Source organism: Bombina bombina, chromosome 4, assembly GCF_027579735.1.
Source record: "Bombina bombina isolate aBomBom1 chromosome 4, aBomBom1.pri, whole genome shotgun sequence".
NCBI classification, from domain to species: Eukaryota; Metazoa; Chordata; class Amphibia; order Anura; family Bombinatoridae; genus Bombina; species Bombina bombina.
This window is the reverse complement of record NC_069502.1, coordinates 847,803,312-847,827,478: the sequence shown is the minus strand read 5'-3', so window position 1 is coordinate 847,827,478 and position 24,167 is coordinate 847,803,312. Positions and strand designations below refer to the sequence as shown.

At 36.9% G+C, this 24,167-nt stretch overlaps 2 protein-coding genes across 2 annotated transcripts in view; one reads left to right on the top strand and one right to left on the bottom strand.

The window, feature by feature from the left end:
- Positions 1-18,940, bottom strand: part of LOC128657273 (uncharacterized) — a 112,033-nt gene extending 93,093 nt beyond the window's left edge. The window contains exons 1-9 of the mRNA XM_053711553.1: positions 18,835-18,940; positions 16,702-16,785; positions 12,061-12,134; positions 11,335-11,972; positions 10,532-10,637; positions 8,901-9,005; positions 8,183-8,245; positions 6,805-6,910; positions 3,644-3,730 (exon numbers count right to left, since the gene is read on the bottom strand). Coding sequence (XP_053567528.1) covers positions 3,644-3,730; positions 6,805-6,910; positions 8,183-8,245; positions 8,901-9,005; positions 10,532-10,637; positions 11,335-11,972 — 1,105 coding nt within the window. The 5' untranslated portion in view covers positions 12,061-12,134; positions 16,702-16,785; positions 18,835-18,940. The remainder of the gene's footprint in view (positions 1-3,643; positions 3,731-6,804; positions 6,911-8,182; positions 8,246-8,900; positions 9,006-10,531; positions 10,638-11,334; positions 11,973-12,060; positions 12,135-16,701; positions 16,786-18,834) is intronic.
- A 59-nt stretch (positions 18,941-18,999) lies between these two features.
- Positions 19,000-24,167, top strand: part of LOC128655643 (zinc finger protein OZF-like) — a 52,016-nt gene continuing 46,848 nt past the window's right edge. Inside the window, exon 1 of the mRNA XM_053709234.1 lies at positions 19,000-19,044. The gene's annotated coding sequence lies outside the window, so the exon portion shown is untranslated. The remainder of the gene's footprint in view (positions 19,045-24,167) is intronic.

The window sequence follows — 24,167 nt, the reverse complement described above, 5'->3', positions numbered from 1 at the left end:
TTATGGAAAAAGGTAGAGTTTTGGCTAATTAATACATTGAAGCTTCCTACTTTCTCTCTCTCTCTGGCAGGGGTGGTATTCTTAGCAGAATTCTCCTTGGAGCAAAAAAAAATTAGGAATGGGGCAATTCTGGCAACGAGGAATTTAATTTTTGGAAAATGGAGAGACTCCTCAACACCTAGTATCCAAGAAATTAAAAATTTTATGAAAAAAAACAATGTGTTATTGAACAAATGGATGTATCTCTAACTTCGGAAAAGGAAGTAATCTCATTTTTTAAAAAATGGGCAGCCTTCATTAAAATATTTACCCCAGAAGAAATAAATCAACTAATATACCCTTTTAGACACTCAGAAATAGTCATATTAGGACTATGGTAACAACTAGATTGAGAATAATTTTTTAGGTTCCTTCCAAATGGAGGGGGTCTGTGGGAATTAAATTTTTTTTTTTTTTATTTTATTTTTTTTTTCTTTTTTCTCTCTTTTCTCCCTCTCTCTTTTCTCCTCCCCGCGCCTCTCTCTATACTTAGACTAGGTTTTCCTCAATTGAATTTTTGCGATTATCTAGTCTGAAGATACTAGATGCAGAACATTATTGACAAAGCATAAAAAAGGAAAAGGAAAAAAAAAAAAGAAAAAAAAAGAGGCTTTGATTACTGTTTTATTTTTGACACATTTTCGATATATTCTGAGTGAAGTATGATCAATGATTGCCGGGTCATCTGTTATTGACGCTGGTTTTTCTTTTCGTTAGTATTTCCCTGTATTGTTGATCTGATTTCATCATTGTATTTTACGTTGCCTCAATAAAAATAATTAAAAAAAAAAAAAAAGCCAATCAGGTTCATTAGTGTTGAGTCCACACTTTGCTTTATTGCGATTTCATGGGATTTTAAATTCCTTAAAATCAGGAGGGAAATAACATGACTGTGCCTGCACATGCCAGATCCATGCCCCTTTGCAAGTCCTGGGACTAGCGCATCCTGATGTGCTGCTTAAATGGATGTGAAACCCAATTTTGTTTCTTTCATGATTCAGACAGAGAATACAAATTTTAAACAAACTTCCAATGTACTTATTTTAACTAATTTTCTTCTTTCTCTTGGTATGTTTGTTGAAAAGCATTCCTAGGTAGGCTCAGGAGCTGGGAGCTAGCTATGGTTGCCACCTCAGCCATGTTTTCCTAGACAGTTATGCATTAGACACGCTGCAGGGTGGGAGTAACATGCATTATGCTCTTGACAGCACATGCTGGACATCACAACTCATGTTAATCCCTGCACACCCTGTATCATGTCTAACTCATAACTGTCCAGGAAAACATGGCTGAGATGGCACCCCGCGAGCTAGCTGTTGATTGGTGGCTGCACATATACGCCTCTAGCTCCCAGTAGCTCATTGCTGCTTTTTTAAGAAAGGACAGCAAGAGAATGAATGATTATAGAAGTATTGGAATGTTGTTTACAAATGTATGCTTTAGCTGAATCATGAAAGTACAATGTTGGGTTTCATGTCCCTTTAAAGTTCCTTTACAATGTGATGTGGATACAGAGGAAATTCTGAGGTAAAATATCTTCCTTTTTTACATAGAGATATTTATGTGATATTTTCTAGTCAGTTTTTTTACAGATATGCTGCATCAGTTTTAAAGTGAAAGTAAATTTTAATAAACGGGAATGATGCTATGCATTCACCTAATCTAAAACTTTATAAGTTACTAAAAAAAAAAAATCTTTATAATTGTGTGCAATAGAAAAATATTTATCTTTTATTTTTCCTACTGTTTGTTATGTTCCTCCGCCCCCTGCTAGCTTCCTGCTTTTGTAGTCTAATACGCAAGAGCGGTCCCACCCGCTGTATATGTATGGAGCTGTGCTTGCTCTCGTGCAGACTATTTTTTTTGTGCATGCGCAATAACACCCTCTCTGCTTGTAACATTGTTCGATCACAGACAATTTTTTTTGCATGCGGCTATCATGAATGTGCATCTACACATATGGAGGAAATTCTGTGATAGCCACATGCGCACTTCAACCCGGGTGCGTAGATAGACCGGTTTGAGACACCACTGGGAGACCAATGAATTCGATCTAGCGGTATTCGTCACCGCACAACAACAAAAAAATTAATGCAGGCGGAGGAACGGGGCACAAGTTTAGTGGCTTGAAAAGTACCAAAGTAGGATTTATAACACGTTTTTAAAAAAAATGATGAATTAAAGTTAACTTATTTTTTACACTAAGTATTTTCATTACACTTCTCTATACTTTACTTTCACTTTAAGTATATCAACTTTTGGTTACCATGTCCCTTTAATAGTTTAGAATTGCAATATGTCTGTTTTGTGGTCCATCAGTTAAATAATTATAAAAAAAAAAACTAAAAAGTAATTATCACAAAACAGAAAAATATAAGACACAAAGATACAATATCACAGTGACTAACTATATGTGAATATAATTCTGTGCACATTAATACAAAACAATACTTCATTTTATGATTTCACACACAATTATTTTGTTCTTAATGAGGTTAAGTACTTCTTAATAAGATTCACTCCAATATCCTCAAAAAGAAGCAGAAAACACCATAGTATGAACCCAGTAAACTCTCTCACATCTGAATAGAGCTTCAGCAGATGTAGGTAACAGTGCACTGCAGTGAATTAACCGGCTCAGAACAAGAACTCTTCATTATACAACAACAAACATTAAAACACTGCATGCCCAGAACAGTCACTCATTGTATGTGTATGAAACCCAACATTTTTCATTCATGATTCAGATAGAACAGAAAGGGACATTAAGCACTTTGAGAGAGTAAAATAAGATGATAAATTGTATATACAAAAAAAACTCTACAATCTACTTTCTTTGTTTATTTTGTCTCCTTTTCCTGTAATTCCATTCTGAAATTGAGGTAACCTAAGTTACAACATGGCAGCTTCCATTGTTTTGTAGACACTGAGGGGCATATGTATCAAGCTCCGATTGGAGCTTGATGCCCCGTGTTTCTGGCGAGCCTACAGGCTCACCAGAAACAGCAGTTATGAAGTTATGAATTTTGCCAATATTTAAACAGCTAATTAAACTTAAAAAAACACATCAACATTTTATTCTCAAACTAATCTTTTCTTTGAATGCATCATTCTATCTGACATTTATTTAGTGTTTAATGCCCTTTTAAACATATTTAAATTTACTTCTATTATCTAATTTGATTTGTTCTTTTGATATCATTTGCTTAAAAGCACACCTATATAGGCTTAGAAGCTGGGAGCTAGCTTCTGATTGGTGGCTGTACTTACATGCCTTGTCATTGGCATACCAATGTGTTCAGCTAGCTCCCAGTAGTGCAATACTTTTCATTAAATAAAGGATACCAAGAACATGAAGCAAAACTGATAACAGAAGTTGTTTAAAATTTTATATTCTATCTGAATTATAAAAGAAACATTTTGGGTTTCATGTCCCTTTAAGAACAAAAGAATCATGTGTGGACCCTTAAAATTAAGTATCATTTTCTATTTATGAGCACAGAACTATATTCACACATTGTTCGTCACTAATTATTAACAGGAATTAAATAATTTCACATTGCAAATAAATATATAACAGCAGCTTCTGCCATAGATCTGTCACCTGCAGAGACATCTGATGGGGTCTCCACTGGCTGAATATTCTGTTCCAGTTCTGCATATCCTGTGTCTAGATTTTCATCATTGTGACCTGTTAATTGAGAATACAATTAGTTTCTTTTTTTAATCATGAAACACTTTTTGTTGCATCTAAAAAAATAAAATAAAGTATCTTTAACCCCTTAATGACCACAGCACTTTTCCATTTTCTGTCCGTTTGGGACCAAGGCTATTTTTTATATTTCTGCGGTGTTTGTGATTAGCTGTAATTTTCCTCTTACTCATTTACTGTACCCACACATATTATATACTGTTTTTCTCGCCATTAAATGGACTTTCTACAGACACCATTATTTTCATCATATCTTATCATTTACTATACAATTTTTTATAAAATATGATGAAAAAATGGAACAAAACACACTTTTTCTAACTTTGACCCCCAAAATCTGTTAAGCATCTACAACCACCAAAAAACACCCATGCTAAATAGTTTCTAAATTTTGTCCTGAGTTTAGAAATAGTTTAGTTATAGGGCAATAAATACAAGTAACACTTTGCTATTTCTAGACCACTTTTTTTTTTTAAATTAGCGATAGTTACATTGGAACACGAATATCTGTCTGGAATCCCTGAATATCCCTTGACATGTATGTATGTATGTATGTATGTATATAGTGGTAAGCGATGGAATGCACTCGCTGGTCTTTTTCAAACGTGTAATTTATTGTAACGTTTCAGGGAACGTATCCCCTTCCTCAGACAGTGAAGCACAGTGATCAGCAAACTTTTATAGCACACAAGTATCCAATGAAACATAAACCCCACCCCCAATTAGGACAAAAAAACGCCAAAAGGTGGCCATAGCAACCATAGTAAACAGCTCAGTGTCATGTGACTTTGCACGAGTCGTGTAACCAGTTAATATACTGAAATCATCAGATCATTGTAGCTGGAAGTGTTAAAACAAATACTGTTACAGGTGCATCAAATTTATTATAAGCACTGTAACAGTATTTGTTTTAACACTTCCAGCATTGTTATACCTACAATGATCTGATGATTTCAGTATATTAACTGGTTACACGATTCATGCAAAGTCACATTACACGTTTGAAAAAGACCAGCGAGTACATTCCATGGCTTACCACTATTGATTCTTTGTCTGCACCCTGGCTGCTGATTTTTGAAGTGAGAGTGCTCTTCATTTATATTACTTATTTCTGCATCCAGGCGGTTGATACTTGGAGGGTAGAGCTGGAAATTGTTTGCATTTTATATATATATATATATATATATATATATATATATATATATATATATATATATATATATATATATATATATATATATATATATATATATATATATATATGAAATAAAGATTGCACTCACAGGTCTTTCATCAACTTAAGTACAAGTACTTTAATGTGGAACATTTTCAGGGATCTAGTCCCCTTCGTCAGCCGTTTAGGTAAGAGGTTTGTTTGTTTGCTAACACTATAAAAGTTTTGTATTTTATCACTGTTGTATGCTGACGAAGGGGACTAGATCCCCGAAAGCGTTCCACATTAAAGTACTTGTACTTAAGTTGATGAAAGACCTGTGAGTGCAATCTTTATTTTGTATATATTTGCATCTCTGCACCCAGGCAGTTGTCGCAAGGAGGGTAGAGCTGGAGCTGTGTTTCTGTATATATATATATATATATATATATATATATATATATATATATATATATATTTATATTTATATATTTTTAGAAGACATCCCAAAGTATTGATATAGGCCCATTTTGGTATATTTCATGCCTCCATTTCACCGCCAAATGCAATCAAATAAAAAAAAATTGTTCACTTTTTCACCAATTTTTTCACAAACTTTAGGTTTCTCACTGAAATTATTTACAAATAGCTTGTGCAATTATGGCACAAATGGTTGTAAATGCTTCTCTGGGATCCCCTTAGTTCAGAAATAACAGACATATATGGCTTCGGCGTTGCTTTTTGGTAATTAGAAGGCCGCTAAATGCCACTGCACACCACACGTGTATTATGCCCAGCAGTGAAGGGGTTAATTAGGTAGCTTGTAGGGAGCTTGCAGGGTTAATTTTAGCTTTGTAGGAACCCCCCTTAACCCCCAACCTCCCTGATCCTCCCCCAAACAGCTCTCTAACCCTCCCTGTCTACCTTATTGTGCGCCATCTTGGGTACTGGCAGCTGTCTGCCAGTACCCAGTTTGCCTTAAAATTATGTATTTTTAAAAATGTTCTGTAGTGTAGCCGCCCCCCCCCTCAATATCCAACCCCCTCCCAGATCCCTTAGCTAATAATTACCACCCTCCCGAGTCCTTTCTCCCACCGTATGTACAAAATTAAATGTGCCATAGTATAGCTTCCCACCCGCTCGCGTGCACGCGCCTGCCCGCTGCCCCCGTGCATGCCCCCAGTTACCCTGCTTGCAATCCTGCCCACCTCTTACTCCTTCCTCCCATCGATGGCCGCCCACTCGCCTCTTACATTGGCTCCCACCCACCAACGCTCACGGCCATCGATGGCCGATGCAGAGAGGGCCACAGAGTGGCTCTCTTTGCATCGGATGGCTATAATATGTTATTGCAGGATGCCTCAATATCGAGGCATCACTGCAATAACATTAAGTCGTCTGGAAGCGATCAGGATAGCTTCCACCGCTTTAAAACACCGACGTACAGGGTACGTCCTTGGTCGTTAAGGACCTTTTTTGTAGGACGTACCCTGTAAGTCGTTGGTCCTTAAGGGGTTAAACATATTTTTCCGTTTTCAAACAGAACAGATGGTCTTTTGCTGCATAAACCTAATATTTCCTATCAGCCTTGTAGAGACAGCTAATATAGCATCAAAACCTATAAAGTATATAACGTGTTTCCTATTGGTCTGTTATGTAAATATGATTTTGCATATAAAATATATATACTGTATATATAATTGCTGTAATATTCCTGGCAAAATATATTTTACATCCCTTTAAAAATGTTGTTATTGTATTTATTTTAGATACAAAGCTTGTTTATAATCAGACAGTTCATTAGATCACACATGACAGGAACGCTGTAGATCTAATGTCAATCACGTCAGTAGTGTATGTGCATATCCTGAGTTAGATATTTATTACTACACAGCGTTACCTGAGCTCTCACTTCCTGGGATCTCCATAGTCCTTAGTGCTTGGTGAGTCTCCATCATGACGTCCTTGTAAAGCTCCTTGTGTCCCTCTATATACCCTGAGTCCTCCTTAGAGAAATACACGGCAACATAGGGTGGATAAAAATCAGTTTTAAAAACAAATTAAAATAAAAAAATCAGATTTTGTTTTTTAAAATCAGATTTTTTTTTTTATTTAAATACATTTTTTTGTAAATAAAATGCTTTTTGAGATAAATATCGATCTAAAGATATGTTCTATTTAAGGATACATTCTATTCCAAAATGTATTCATCCCGAAATATAGATTAGCTCAATAAATAGAAGATTATTTGGAGTGGAATAGATCTACACAAGGACCTAAGGGTAAGAATGGAGGGGCAAGCATAAAAAATAAAATATAATGTTATTGTTTTAGTTAAATAAAACTATTTCAATTGTTATTAAGGTAATAATGTTTCTACTTCCAATAAAGTACAGCTGAAAAGTTAATAAAATATGAATAATTAAACTATTGAACTGGAAATAGTGCATCTCCCAATAATTTCAATGATCTACCTATGTATTTCTAATTATATATAACCAAATCAGTAATGGTTTGATATAACTGGAAAAATAATCTGAAAAGTTATTACTCTAAAAATGAAAAACATTATTTAAATTGGTTTAAAAATAGGTCTTAATGACTAGTGATTTAAATCGCAATTTAATCAAATCCACCCCGCGGCAACATCATCACACTTTATAGGCACCTGAAACACACACAACTTATTCAGCACTAACACAGGGACTGGTTCTGTCACACACTTTTACTGACAGAGCCAGTATAATGTCAATGACAACATGCAGAGACACAAACCATAGGTAGGAAATACACACAGGGCCAGATGGTCACTGTGCCCTGACACTGGTATAATGTTATTCACCAGTACTGCTAACCTCTATTATCAGTCAGTGATATTATATGGGGGGGGGTCCTGTAATTGGTGCATTTCTATAGACCTTTAAACTAATCTATATGACACAACTTATCTGAACTAAGTTATATTGGTCTGTGCTTCAGGCAATCAGTATTGCTCGATTTGCTATTAGAAGTCAAAGGGTAATATATTTAACTAAATACTTGTTTGTTGTGTGTGGCTAAATTATTGCATCACATGTTTTAATGAGATGTTCTAATTAGCGCTCGACAAACTTACCATAATATTACCAGCAGATTATTAAGTGTACAATGCACACAATGATAAACTGTTAATATTGTTTTTTAAAAGAGGGTGTAAATGGTTAAAGTGAGCAGTAATTACAAGTTCCCTAAACTGCCAGGCCCCCACAACAATAAACACACAGATCTACGGCGCTCACCAGCTCCACGGTATCCACGGCAGCGTTTCTTCGGCGTGTGCACACATCCGTAGTGGCCTGTTCCTGAATGAGGGTGCAAACAGATAGCGTCCTCGTTAGAACGCAGGAAAAGTCCAAAGGTAAAAAAAGAGATCCGTAGCAACTCCTCTTTACAAGAAAACAAAGTATCCAATATAAAATTGAGTGCAACATAAAAACAGAACGTGGGCTCACAGCTCACACAATCAGGAGGGAGTATCCAGTAGTGCAGAGAACGGCAGAAATTTTTCATGTGGGGCTTCCACACTTGTTCGCTGCTATAGACGGCACTGGTTTCACCTTGGCACTCGCTACAAATAAATTTTTCAATTTATCCTCAGGGATTAGAAATGCTGAAAATGAATTGTTTAATACTTTTGAACTAATATAATATAATTTTATATAGTATATTCTTTGGTGGGGTTACATTCATATTGCACATGCTTTTTAAAGTATATACAGAAATATACATATTTTTGGCCTTCCATGAAATAAAATATAATGTGACCCTTAGTGTGAAAAGGTAGTAAAGCCGATGTACAGGATGAGCGAGGGTATGTGAGGCTTCAATCAGCCTATCCTATTCTAATGTTATCAAGCTATTTTAATGCACGTTCATTACAAATATATGTAAATAAACAAATACACACAGTCACAGGGACATGCAGCTGTTATTATGACATATTCCATCAGCTCTCACCTCCCCTGTCAGCAGGTACATGATCTGCAGGGTGTGGGTCAGTATCCTCTCTGCTGTCATCTTGTCCCCGGTCATGTGACTCGCTGTCAGTGAGTTAGTCACACGCTGCAAGAATGAAACATAAAAAGATCACTGACCCCTCTCACATCACCTGTGTGTATCCTGTTATCATATTCTCCATCTCATCATGGTCACATGACAAGATAATCACCTTGTGTAGCCAATCTGAGCACTTGTGTAACACTTAATGAGTGTGGCATAATAAAAGGCCAATGTGATTGCTGAAACACTCTGGTTAAAGGGGCATAAAAGTCATTGTTTTATGTGCAAGGTATATATCAGAAATTAAAGACAGCATTGCAAAATATCTGTGTAAACAATAAATGTTTTACATATGCAAAGTATTTATCAGCAATTAACCTTTTAAAGTCGTTATGCCGTTCCATTCCGTCATAATTAGACTGGGCTTTAAAGCCGTTATGACGGAATGGAACGTCATAACTAACGGCTGTCCTGAAGCCTTCTGTGCTTCAGGGATTTAATCGCGGTCTGGAGGGCGTTCCTAGGATTGTAGGGACGCCCCCCAGATGCGATCCAATAATTGAAATCTCGCGATCGTATGCACGATCGCGTAGTTTCAATTTGTCTACATCGGAACAGTTGTTCCGATGTAGGCACTTTAACCCTGTCACGAAACGGTTAAGAGCTGCATTGCAAACTTCTGAATGCAAAATACATGTTTACAAGCATTTAAACAGTTATGTTCTGAGCAACATTCACATTGTTTTGCAGTACAGGGGCACAACCCATGAGAAGCTTCTTGAATATATCCCTTGCTGTGGTCAATAAAGGAAAAATATAAATAAGCTTCAGCAATGATCAAGCAATCACTGTGTAACATGTTGCAAGGTCGATTTCTGGATACTGCAGGATACATTCCAGTATTTTTAAATTTTACAGAGATAAATTACCAGACAAAATAAACAGTATGAAGTACCTTTTGTTCATTGCATATAATTAACTTTTTTAGGGAGTTGAATATTGAGTTTAGTGTGCCTGTGATTGTTGATAACACTAATTGATTAAATTTATTGGGGCAAATGGAAAAAAGGTAAAAGAATAATAATTAAAAATGCACCAAGCGATAAAGAAATAACAAGAAATATAAAATGTCATCTATACATGAACCAGAACATATGGAATGAAGATTTCAGACACAGGATGTGAGTAGACTAATCAGCTAGCCGTGCAGGTATTATCTATGTATGACACATGCTTATGGTCATTCTATACAATAGTACTTCCTCTTCTGCACAAATGACTACTTGTTTATACCATATAAATACCAGTTTATTCTTTGTTAGCCTGACATCACTTCATAAGCTGCCAATTGTTGGCTTGTGTATGGGGATGATGGGACAAATAAGAAAAGGCTGCTGGGAAATAACTGTCCCTTCAGGTGAATTTCTACAACAGAATATTCCGAGAACAACTCTACACTTTTGTATTTGCACAAACACCTTAAACACTGTCACTTTCTTTACCTCTGAGCATCTGTCACTGCTTGTTGCTAAGTAACTAATACACAAACAACAGGAGGTTACCGTCGTGTTGTTACAATGTTTTCTTACCTCTCCCGTCAGCAGGTAGAGAATCTCCAGGATGTGATTCAGGATACGCTCAGGCAGCTTTTTGTTCATCTTGTTCATGGTCAGTGACGTTGTGTAACACTGAGACCTGCAACAGTGATATATACATGACAGAAATTACACATATGAGACTAATGATCATACATACATGGTTGGTTATTTATTGTGCACCCATAAACGGGCAAATTTGCTGGTTAAAGGGCCACTAAACCCAAAATCTTTCTTTCATGATTCAGATAGAGAATAGAAATTTAAACAACATTACAATTTACTTCTATTATTTATTTTGCTTCATTTTTTAGATATCCTTAGTTGAAGAAAAAGCAATGCACACAGTGAGCCAATCACACGAGGCTTCTATATGCAGCAACCAATCAGCAGCTACTGAGCATATCTAGATATGCTTTTCAGCAAAGAATATCAAGAGAATAAAACAAATTAGATAATAGAAGTAAATTAGAAAGATGTTTAAAATTGCATTCTCTTTCTAAATCATGAAAGAAAAAATGTGGGTTTCATGTCCCTTTAAGGGCCCGGGGGAGTGAAAAAAATTAGCGCTCCACTTGTAATCTAGCCCTAAATGTTTTCGATACTTGTTGCTGAAATTATCGTTTAATTTATGTTAAATTATGCAATTAATTTGTGCTTTGGATTTACTGGAGAATGTATCTAATGGAACATATGTATTATCAGCTGGGTCTACACACACCCACTTGTCATCTGGAATTATGGAAACCCCAGAAACAATGCTATTGCTTCCCACTTTAGTATAATTTTCAACTTGCCTTGTAATGGGGCTAAGGACCGTTGATGTTCGAGGGTTGCTTGTTTGCTGTTCACTTGTAGAGGTTGGTTGGATGTCTGTAACTTTCAAAGGAATATTTACTTTATTACGTGTTGTTTTCTCCTGTGTTACAGTGTTATAATTCTTCATTGTCTGTAATTCCACAGACAGCTCTTCAAAAACTTCTGATATGAGACCGGTCCAGGTTCCTATAGACCTTGTTGTTATTAGACCATGTGTAGAAGTGTGTCTAGTTTTGTGTGACCATTCCCTTTTCTTTTTGGGTGGAGGTTGAATGCTTTGTGTAGCTTGTAGTTCATTTATATTTGAAATGTCTGGATTTGTTACGGGGCTGTCAAACCGGGTTGGTATTGCGTCTTTCTTTAGGTATTTGCGTACGCCAATCATTTCATAATCATTTTCCCTAAAATGCCTTGAGCACATTCGGTATACAGAGTTTTTCTTTGTTTCTATTATTCTTTCAACCAAACACTCCATGTCCTCCACAGCTTGTCCAGTGCTCTGTAGCCATGCCCTTATTCTGTTAGGCGATGTCGGAAAGCAATGCAAAGAGGTATCCCTTGTTTTTTTTCCCCAAATTTGTTTTGTAGAGCAACCATTTACAAAACAACGTGGCATCTTTGAAGAGTAGAAAACAACACTGTGATGACTATAAATAGTACATGAAAAGTATCAAAGAACCATGAGAAACATTGTTCATACTTACTCTCAATAATATGTCTTTGTTCCGCTTGAAATAAATGAGGTTCTCCGCCAAGGTAAAGTTAAACTCAAATGTATCTTAAAAAAAAAAAATTATATATATATACATACAGTGTTTTTTTGAAAAAGAAAAGGTGCCAGTACTCATTGATTGAGTGATATATTATGCTCAGTAACTGAGAAAAGCAAAGTTACAAGAGTATTTACATGATGATTACAAATATTGTAAATATACACCATATAAAGATAGTGCTAATGAGAGTATTAACAAAAGCCAAAGTGTGACACAGGCTGCACCAAAAATAACATAAGTTTATTACAGCTTCAAGAAAGCTCAGTGAAATTCCTTTTACATAATGATACTGTGTAGCCGATATATAAATGAAGAATGCACTTGCTAATGCAAAAATTGCCTAAACAGACGTCTGTTGCATTATACTATACATAACATAAACATTTTATGGCATGCCAAAACAATGGAGTTTACACTTAGATAGGCAGTGTGTGATAATAAGAGCTGGGGAGCACTTAAAAGGGATAGTATATTCAAAATTAAAGGGACACTAAACCTTGCAATAAACTTTATATCAAATGAACAAAACATATGTATTAATCATATTGACAATATGATTCAATTATAAAATATTTATTGTTTTCTTTATATTCATATAACAAAATTAATAGTTTTCCAAACCCACACTTAATAGTTTAGATGTCCGTAACCAATAGTCCCTGATAACCTGCGTTATCAATATGGCCGTAATCCGCCTTACTGAGCATGCGATTTATTCTTCCGCGTCATCAAAAACATCACAATCCTTTTGAGCTGCAGACCGCCGCGTTATGCCAGTAGATGCCTTGTAATGGCGTTTGTAATCAAATAGGCAATATGCGCATGCGATAAACGGCGGAATGATTTGCGCATGCGCCCGATTACGAATCCTTGGGATAATTATATGCACGCTAGAGCATAGCGATTGGACTAACTGTATTCTAACTTCTACACTGAGAAAGGGGGTTTGGCTTGGGTGACGCGATTTCAAGGATTTTGTATCTCCTTTTCTAAGTCAAGAAATACTTGTTTAATATTCAAATCAGGTAAGTTTTAATCCTTAAGTTATTTGTAATCGATTTTAGGTTGTTCAGTGTAGTAAAAAAAACAAAGTTTTGGAATCGTTTAAACTTTCATGATTAAGATAGAGCGTGCAATTTTAAGCAACTTTCTAATTTACTCCTATTATCAATTATTTTTTTTATCTTTATTTTAAAAAGCTGGAATGTAAAGCTTAGAAGCCAGCCCATTTTTGGTTCAGCACCTGTGTGTCTAAATGTAGCCATTCAATCAGCAAGTGCTACCCAGGTGCTGAACCAAATATGTGCTGGCTCCTAAGCTTACTTTCCAGCTTTTTAAAATAAAGATATCAAGAGAGTAAAGAAAAATTGATAACAGGAGTAAACTAGAACGTTGCTTAAAATTGCATGTTCTATCTGAATCATGAAAGTTTATTTTTGACTATACTATCCCTTTAAGTGCCATAGCACGCTCCCTTTTAAATGTCCCAAATGTAGACAAATTCATAAAATGCAGTAAGTATATGAAGCACATAGTGCAGCCGCACGCTCCAGGATCCAACAGTGGAAATATATACAGACAGTTTCTGTGCAGCACAGAGTAAGCTTATCAACTCACAACTCTTCAGTAATGGGGCAAATTACCCTGATACCTTCTTCCTTGAGGTTTTTTCCAAGATCCCGTGTCCAGGCTATGTATTTACCACTAGCACTGTGCTTTTACATTGAGCAAATGTTAATTCTCACAACTGTTATTAAGCTCATCTGCTGCGTCCGCTCACGAACAAATATTACCTCTTATGAGTTGACAGAGGTTCTCAGTACCGGTGAGTACCCCCACAAAAAAAGCCCTGTTTTGGCTATATATAAAACAAAACAGTATTGTTGCAACAATTTTGATGTAATGATAATTAGAGAATATATTGCTATTTGTTATTCCCTCTGTTATACAACATTATATAATGGTTCTGTGTCAGACTATAAAAGTATAGTGATGTTTACAAAAATCACTACCATTATGATGCATGTATAAGGTGTATTAGGCCATGTTACTATTGCTAAATTAGATAATATATTGTTGTTTACGTCTGTTTCTATAACTCTGATTTCATCATACATACATATAATACTACATAGAAATCTGTTGAAATTTACAGTCCAATGACGACTCCTTGTCAAGAATGAAAACAAATAGACTCACTGTGAACAGAACTGTGGATTTTGTACTAAAAAAAAATGTCTTCTTGTTACTATACTAAACCTTCAATAAAAAACTTTTGAATGAAAAAAAAAAAAAAAAAAAAAAAATGTAATATCAATAACAAATCTAATGCTGCAGTAGTAGTATGTGCATTATAATCTGATTCTGTCTTCAACATATTCTTCTTACATTATTCAAATTTGACATAACATGATTTGATGTATATTTAAAAAAATATATGAATAATAATAACAACAACAACAAGAAAAATAATAATTTAAATATAGGGTAGCAGAGAGAGATTTATAATTTACAAGTAGTAATGTTTAAAGATTGAAGTGTATTTGTATAAACCTATAATAGTCAGTACACATAATGCATTCTTAAAGGAATAGGATTTATGTCTGACTCAATCAATGTATGTATGTGTATCACTGAACAAAAACCTATGTGTGAACAATCCTCACATTTTGAGTCATAAACAATAAAAACAGACGTGAAGTCAGACTAAAACAATGACACTAGATGATTACACATACAATGCCAATACACACCGTCTAGCCTGTAAATTATTTGTGTAAGAAAATCTACAGGACAAAATATGTGAATTTAGCAATAAAAAAATAAGTAAACTTTGGCACCACTATACATAAACAAATGTAAATGAATGTTCACTGAATGACGATTGTATAGATAGATATATACAAATATTGATTTAATATATATATATACTAGTCCTAAAGCCCGTTCACACGGGCCGTGTTGTGTGTGTTCTCTCTCTCTCTCTCTCTCTGATTCTGTCTTCAACATATTCTTCTTACATTATTCTCTCTCTCTCTCTCTCTCTGCGCCTTCACTTGCCGGTCCTCGCGCTGCTTTGATTCACCCCTGCGCGTGCGATCAGCTGTGCTGCCCGGTCCTCGCGCTGCTGTCGGGTGGGTGCACGTGCGATCAGCTGCAAGTGTTTGTCTGAACTGTGCATGACGGCTTCAGACAAACTCTTGTCTTTTATAATATAGGATATATATATTATAAATCTATATGTAATGATATAATAGTATATTATAATAAAATTGTATATACAACTATTATAGTATATTACAAGTTATATCATATCAAAACACTGAGTCTATCATGTCCGCCGTATCATGTCCGCAAGACATAGCTGAATACCGACAGCATACGATGTTGGCATTTAACATTGCACAAGCAGTTCTGGAGAACTGCTTGTGCAATGCCGCCCCCTGCAGATTCGCGGCCAATCAGCCGCTAGCAGGGGGTGTCAATCAACCCAATCGTATAGGATCAGATGGATTGATGTCCAGTCTCAGAGGCAATGGACTAGTTAAGGAGCAGTGGTCTTAAGACTGCTGCTTCCAGCGAGCCTGAAGGCTCCCGCGGAAACAGGGGCATCAGGGTCATTCGGCCCTTGATAAATCGGCCCCTTAATGTTTATTTGTATTTATGTATATTTGTATTTATCTTTTTTTTAATTATTTATAAATGTGTACTCCCTTCTATACCAGACCTCAAAATCCGAACACAGGGGGATACTGAACATCCAACATAAAGGGTAAGGTTCAGACATCTAGCATCCAGGGGGTACTCCCCATATTATACCACAATTCAGCACTGCTATAGAAAAAAAAACATATACAGCTTGCATTGTTATTCCCCATGTATTGCCTAAGTAGAAACATAATTCATGTTTCATATATTACACCAAAAAAAGTATAATCATCTCATTGCTACTAAACTAGGTACAAATGCAGCTGTTATTAGTATTTTAGAGGTTACACAAACTATAAGACATATTGATCATCATTATCTATATCATCCACATATTGATTACCCTGTATGGAGTATAAATTTCAACAATAAAGAATATGCTAGGCAGTGTAATGGTTTTTTTTATTTATTTTTTATACATTTTCAATTTCCAGCAACAAAGGGATTGTTGGAACCGGTGCACAGCTCTAGAATGCACCCCCCTCTTCTGAATAAACATGTACACTGGCCAGAAGTGGAGTAACAAAGTTAGTTCAATATGAAAAATATTATTGCCTGTTGTTGCATCTCCCACTGTACATAAGATTCAGCACTGAGAACTCCTCAATGTAGGGAGTCCAAGCCTGTCAATAACCAGCATGTAGCACATTGGAATGAAGCGCTGCAGCGTTAACAGAGCAGGATAGTATGTACGGTGGGAGCCGCAGAGACAGGCAATATTATTACCAGGGTTTTTTTATTTCTTTTTTTAAATAAAATTTTAAATGTCCAGCTTTTAAATGAAAGAAAGAGAGCACTTCACTGAAACACTGCATATGTGCCACACAACAGTATATGAATGCTCAGTTTGTAAAAGCATATTACCTGCCGCTGCAACTCCCAGTTTACAGACGATCCTGCACTGTCAGCTCTTTATCGTAGGAAATCCAAGCCTCAGCATGTAGCAATCTGGAACAAAGCCAAAAATGTTATGAGAAACTGTAGCTGTTAATGGGCTTTTATTCAGCTCCTCACAGAGTTCACGCTGACGATGATGTCATTCGGGACTCCAGACATGCGCAGTGCATTAGGAAACACAGAAGGCAACATAAGGACGTACGGCTATGACAAGGGAATGAGCCTGCTTTGTAGACAAACTTATAAAACGAGGGAGCTTTGGTTTGGCAAGTGCTGTGAAAAATTGCATCTTTATATTATAATTTAAAAAAAATACAAGCTTGTACAAAGGGCAATTATTTTAACGCATACATAACATAGCATAATAAAGCAGATAGCCTTCAGAAAAACTGAGTGTACAATGTCCCTTTAAAGTGATGGCAAATGTTCCACATATTTTAGATGGACTTTAATTGATCACTTGTAATGAAGATTCGATGTAACTTACATTTGAATCTAGCCGTGCCAATCTAATACCCTGCGCTCCTGCTTCTCACTTTAAAAGTAATATTTTTTGTGAGCTAACCAGTTGAACTGTTCTGCAGTCAGAACTCTATCCCTATGGCACTTTATTGTAACTAGAGCACTAATTGAAGAACAGTTCAAACAGTTAGCTCACAAAGTAATATTACTTTTGAAGTGGGCGGCGGGAGCGTGCAGTATTAGAATGTCAGCCTGGATTAAAAAGTAAGTTACAGTGCATCTTCGTTACAAGGTGATCAAGTAAAGTCCATCTAAAATATCACTAATATTCAGGATCTGATTAGAAAAAGTGGAAAGTTTACCACCACTTTAAGTATCATTTATAAATGACAGAAAATATAACAATATTGCAAATAATTACACTGCCCCCACCTGGCTACTTCATAATGCCACACAGGATTTTCTGTGAACACTATATACAAAAATATAATATTATAGAGAGGTTCCCTCTCACACACACTAAACCCACACCCCAGTACGTTATATACAGCTATATAAAATTATAGAGGCTCCCTTTGTCCCACACACACACACATCTACTCCCCAGTATGTTACACAAGTATATATTATAGAGAGGTTCCATCTGAACCACACACACAGCCCCCATCCCAGTAGCTTATATACAGTTATATAAGATTATAGAGAGATTCCCTCTGTCCCACACACATTCTCTCCCTAGTATGTTATATACACAAGTATATATTATAGAGAGGTTCCATCTGCACCAGTAGCTTATATACAGTTATATAAGATTATAGAGAGATTCCCTCTGTCCCACACACATTCTCTCCCTAGTATGTTATATACACAAGTATATATTATAGAGAGGTTCCATCTGCACCACACACACAGCCCCCATCCCAGTAGCTTATATACAGTTATATAAGATTATAGAGAGGTTCCCTCTGTCCCATACACATTCTCTCCATAGTATGTTATATACAGGCATATAAGGTTATAAATAGGTTCCCTCTGCCTCACACACACATACCCATTCCCAGTACCTTATATCCAGATATATGTAAAATCTAAGGTTTTTGCAGCCCTCATTTTAACCCCCATACCAATTTCTAAAGTAAAGTAATGATGTACGGCCAAAAATAATAATTTAGAACGATAATCTCATATTTTAACACAGATATATATTATAGTTAGGTTCCCTCTTCCTTATACACACCCTAACCATAACCTTACATACAGATATCAAAATTATAGAGAGGTTCCCTCTACCTCTCTATCTCACACACACAACGCCTCCCCAGAACGTCAACGTTATATACAATTACAGATATAAATATTATATAGAGGTTCCATCTACCTCTCTCACATGCACAACCCCTCCCCAGTACCTTATGTACAGATATATAATATTATAGAGACGTTTCCTCTGCCTTTAACCCACATCCCAGTACCTTATATACAGATACATATTTTATAGAGAGGTTCCCTCTGACACACACAACCCCTCCCCTTACCTTATACAAAGATTGTCACTTTTAAAGAAGGGTTCGTTGACACAGAAATTTGGCCAGTGCTAGCTTTATACAAAAACACATCACCAAATAGAAAGTTACTTACACGAAACCACCGTATTGAGTGCTGAGACGGTAGCAGCTTGTTCCGTCCAACAGTAACTACACAACTGCAGCGATCAAATGGTACAAAAAGCTACAGGAAGTCCTAGTTACTGTGTGTTTACAGCAGTCATGTGACTTGTGACGTCACATGTCCTTCTACTTGGAGGGAACTAGCTTCTACACTAACTGCAAACTTGGCAGATTCGCAAAGGTAACAATAAGCAAAGACCCCGTTGTATAGTGTTATATACCCGCATATGATGTTCTAAAGAAAGTGTGTGTGTCTATGAGGCGCCATCTACCTGATGTGTTTAGGTGATGTAGAGGGAGCCTCTGTAGTAGTATATAGCTTTGTATAAGGTACTTGGTAGGGGACTATGTGTATGTGTGAAAGGCAGAGTGAACCTCTATAATATTATATATCTATGTATAAATTGCTGGGAGGGAGCATATTGTGTATGTGTGAGGCAGAGGTAATCTCTATAATATTAAATACCTGTATATAAGGTACTATGAGGGAGCTGATTGTGTACGTCTGAGGTAGAGGAAGAAGCTCTATAGTGTTATACATATTTGTATAAGGTACTGGGTAGGGGCTGTGTGTGTTATATATCTGTGTATATGGTATTAGGGAGGGAGCTGTGTGTGTGAGGAAACCTTTCTATAATATTATATATCTATGTATATGGTAGTGGGGAGGGAACTGTTTGTGTGAGGCAGAGAGATATAGATCTGTATATAGGTGATAGGGAGTGGGCTATGTTTGAGGAAGAGGAAACCTCACTATAATATTGTATATCTGTGTAAAAGGTATTGGGAGTGAACTGTGTGTAAAGCAGAGGAAGTTTCACTTTAATATATCTGTATATAAGATGCTGGAGATGGTGCTGTGTGTGTGTGTGTGAGTAAGGCAGAGAGAAAATCTCTTTATAATATTAAATAGAGAGAACCTATGTTTAGTTATTAAATATTTCCATTTAAGGTGCTGGCGAGGGGGCTGTTAGTCTGTCAGAGGAAGCATCTCTATATCATTATATATTTGTATGTTTTACTGGGTAAGGGAGCTGGGTGTGTGTGAGTCAGAGTGCTTCTATCTATAGATCTGTATTTAAGGTGCTGGGCAGGGGGCTGTGTGTGAACAGAAGTAGTCTTTCTGTAATTTTATATTCCTCTATAAAACATACTGGGCAGGGGGCTGTATGTAAGGCAGAAAAAAACCTCTGTACGGTATTAAATGGGGGGAGTGTTTTACAACACATTGAACATCTCTATAGTACTGTATATCTCTACATGAGGTGCCATATGAGGGGGTATGTATGTGAGGCAGACATATCTCTCTATAGGTTCTGTATATAAGGTACAGAAGATAAGGCTTGGGTGATATATATGCCTTTGGTTACTGCACGCCACCCAGCCCAGACGGAGCAAAGTCTTCATCCAGGCGGATCCATCTTCCTCTATCGCAGGGTCACATTCTATCTTCTTCCCGGAGGTGCAGAGCAGTCTTCCGGCGGGGGGCAGTCTTCGGCAACAAGGAGGTCCTCTTCATGTGATCGTCCAAGATTGAATGCAAGGTACTCCTTTTATATTAAGTCCCCTTCTAGATATAGGCTGCAGAGATCCAGGAACACTCTGCAGACTCCAAGGAGGAACTGGAGACCTGAGGACCTATAGGAGGGCGATACGAGACCTGAGTATATAAACAGAAGCGCTTATTACATACCTCATAAGCTGAGGTTGAATCAGGTGAGAGCGGATTTTTTCCAACTGTTAAAGTATAAGTTATTTATCTAAACGTACTACACGAAGTGTGCCTCTGGGCGCTTGTTTTGTCTCACACTCTTCTAGATCACTAAGAGGAACCTTGCCCTGCGGGGGATCTTTCTTCTTCTCTCAGACGAGCAGCCTACTCCTCCACAGCACACAGGAACTAGCATTGTGGATATTAATGAACAATATACATCCATAGACTTGCCATACTTGACTGAATGAGACTGTTTGATGCTTAACTAGCAAGGGTCCTGCATATACATATATTTTCCAGTAGTGGATGGGAAGATATATTAAGACCAACAGCACACTCATAAACTTCTAGCGCTGATCTTTTTTATTTCTATCATATATATATATATATATATATATATATATATATATATATATATATATATATATATAGTGGGGCAAAAAAGTATTTAGTCAGCCACCAATTGTGCAAGTTCTCCCACTTAAGAAGATGAGAGAGGCCTGTAATTTTCATCATAGGTATACCTCAACTATGAGAGACAAAATGTGGAAACAAATCCAGACAATCACATTGTCTGATTTGGAAAGAATTTATTTGCAAATTATGGTGGAAAATAAGTATTTGGTCAATATCAAAAGTTCATCTCATTACTTTGTTATATATCCTTTGTTGGCAATGACAGAGGTCAAACGTTTTCTGTAAGTCTTCACAAGGTTGTCACACACTGTTGCTGGTATGTTGGCCCATTCCTACATGCAGATCTCCTCTAGAGCAGTGATGTTTTGGGGCTGTCGCTGGGCAACACAGACTTTCAACTCCCTCCAAAGGTTTCCTATGGGGTTGAGATCTGGAGACTGGCTAGGCCACTCCAGGACCTTGAAATGCTTCTTACGAAGCCACTCCTTCATTGCCCAGGCGGGGTGTGTTTGGGATCATTGTCATGCTGAAAGACACAGCCACGTTTCATCTTCAATGCCCTTGCTGATGGAAGGAGGTTTGCACTCAAATCTCATGATACATGGCCCCATTCATTCTTTCATGTACACGGATCAGTCGTCCTGTTCCCTTTGCAGAGAAACAGCCCCAAAGCATGATGTTGCCACCCCCATGCTTCACAGTAGGTATGGTGTTCTTTGGTTGCAACTCGGCATTCTCTCTCCTCCAAACACGACGAGTTGTGTTTCTACCAAACAGTTCTACTTTGGGTTCATCTGACCATATGACATTCTCCCAATGCACTTCTGGATCATCCAAATGCTCTCTAGCATACTTCAGACTGGCCCGGACATGTACTGGCTTAAGCAAGGGGACACGTCTGCCACTGCAGGATCTGAGTCCCTGGCGGCGTACTGTGTTACTGATGGTATCCTTTGTTACGTTGGTCCCAGCTCTCTGCAGGTCATTCCCTAGGTCCCCCCGTGTGGTTCTGGGATGTTTGCTCACCGTTATTGTGATCATTTTGACCCCACAAGTTGAGATCTTGCGTGGAGCCCAAGATCGAGGGAGATTATCAGTGATCTTGTATGTCTTCCATTTTCTAATTATTGCTCCCACAGTTGATTTCTTTACACCAAGCTGCTTGCCTATTGCAGATTCAGTCTTCCCAGCCTGGTGCAGGTCTACAATTTTGTTTCTGGTGTCCTTCGGCAGCTCTTTGGTCTTCACCATAGTGGAGTTTGGAGTGTGACTGTTTGAGGTTGTGGACAGGTGTCTTTTATACTGATAACAAGTTCAAATAGGTGACATTAATACAGGAATACAGGTAATGAGTGGAGGACAGTGGAGCCTCTTAAAGAAGAAGATACAGGTCTGTGAGAGCCAGAAATCTTGCTTGTTTGTAGGTGACCAAATACTTATTTTCCACCATAATATGCAAATAAATTCTTTCCAAATTAGGCAATGTTATTGTCTAGATTTGTTTCCACATTTTGTCTCTCATAGTTGAGGTATACCTATGATGACAATTACAGGCCTCTCTCATCTTCTTAAGTGGGAGAACTTGCACAATTGGTGGGTGACTAAATGCTTTTTTGCCCCACTGTATATATATATATATATATATATATATATATATATATATATATATATATATATATATATATATATATATATATATATATATATATATATTGGGTGTAGAACACTGGCAGCAGTAGAAAAATGCATTAATCACATAAAGCTTAATTACACATCTTCTACAACTCTACATCAGCCTATAGCTTTAGTCATATAGTGTAATGCTTAATATTTGGACAATTTACTGCAAAACCAACCATAAAGTTCTGTAATAAGTGGCATAAAAATATGTATTGTTAGAACAGTTTATTTATCATGTGTTTATTTGTTTAATAATCACTGTCCTCTGATTAATCAGTTTTATTCACTATAATTCCTTTGTGATCAAGCAGAGTGACACCTGAACCCTGGTCTCTTTATGATGCTCAGATACAGGTGTTGGTCACACATAATGCACACTATTTCCCCCTGTGACAATGAACTGTACATGAGACATTTTGTCTTTCTCTCTCTCTCTCTCTCTCTCTCTCTCTCTCTCTCTCGCTCTCTTTCTCTTCTCTCTCTCTCTCTGTTTAGGCTCCTGTTACTGTACAATACACATCACTGCATTTGTCAGTAAAAGAGAACCATTATAAGAATATCTGACAAATTTAGTTGTGCTGAACAAGACAATGTTTGACAGTGCGTTTTGGTAATTAGACGGCCGCTAATTGCAACTGCGAACCACACTTTTATTATTCCCAGCAGTGAAGGGGTTAATCAGGTAGCTTGTAAGGCTAAAGGGACATAAAACAAGTTGGGATAGAGACAGAATATAATAATATGTACTTTAATTGCTTTATCTGCAAATTTATACTGCAGTGCTTCACCATTAACCCTTTTTTTTAGCTTCTGAATTGTAAAGCTCTAACTCCCCCCCACATTTCCTTCTATGGCTGTATCTATATCTATTGTTGTTTTGGTAGAATGCAAAAGTGCATAGGGATTATCTGCTGGAGCATGCCTAGAAGCTGTGAAATACAATGCCTGTGTCTAAACACTGATAAGGGTGGGTGGAGCAGGCTGCTCCAATCAGCATGGTTTTGTAACTAATTTTACTGATTTTTGAAAATTATTTTAAAACACTTGCCAGCAATTTTTTAAACAATTTTTTTATGCAACATATTTTTACTTAATTAGCCCTTTTAGGATATGCACATATCTCAACATGTTTTATGGCACTTTAATTTTAGCTTTATTGTAGAATTACCCTCCCACCTGACACTTCCCACCCCCTGATCCCTCTCAAACAGCTCTCTTCCCTCCCCCACCCCCCAATGGTCATCCCCATCTTAAGTACTGGCAGACAGTCTGCCAGTATGCAGTTTTACACTTTTTTTTGTTAATTTATTTATTTATTTTATTATTTTTATGTAGGATTACCCCCTTACCTTCCCACCTCCTTGACCCCTCCCCAAAAGCTCTATAACCCTCCACTTCTAACCAATTCCCTCCATCTTAGGTACTGGCAGCTGTCTGCCAGTAATGAAACATTTATGACACTACATTTGTATTTGGTTAAATAGGGATGAAGC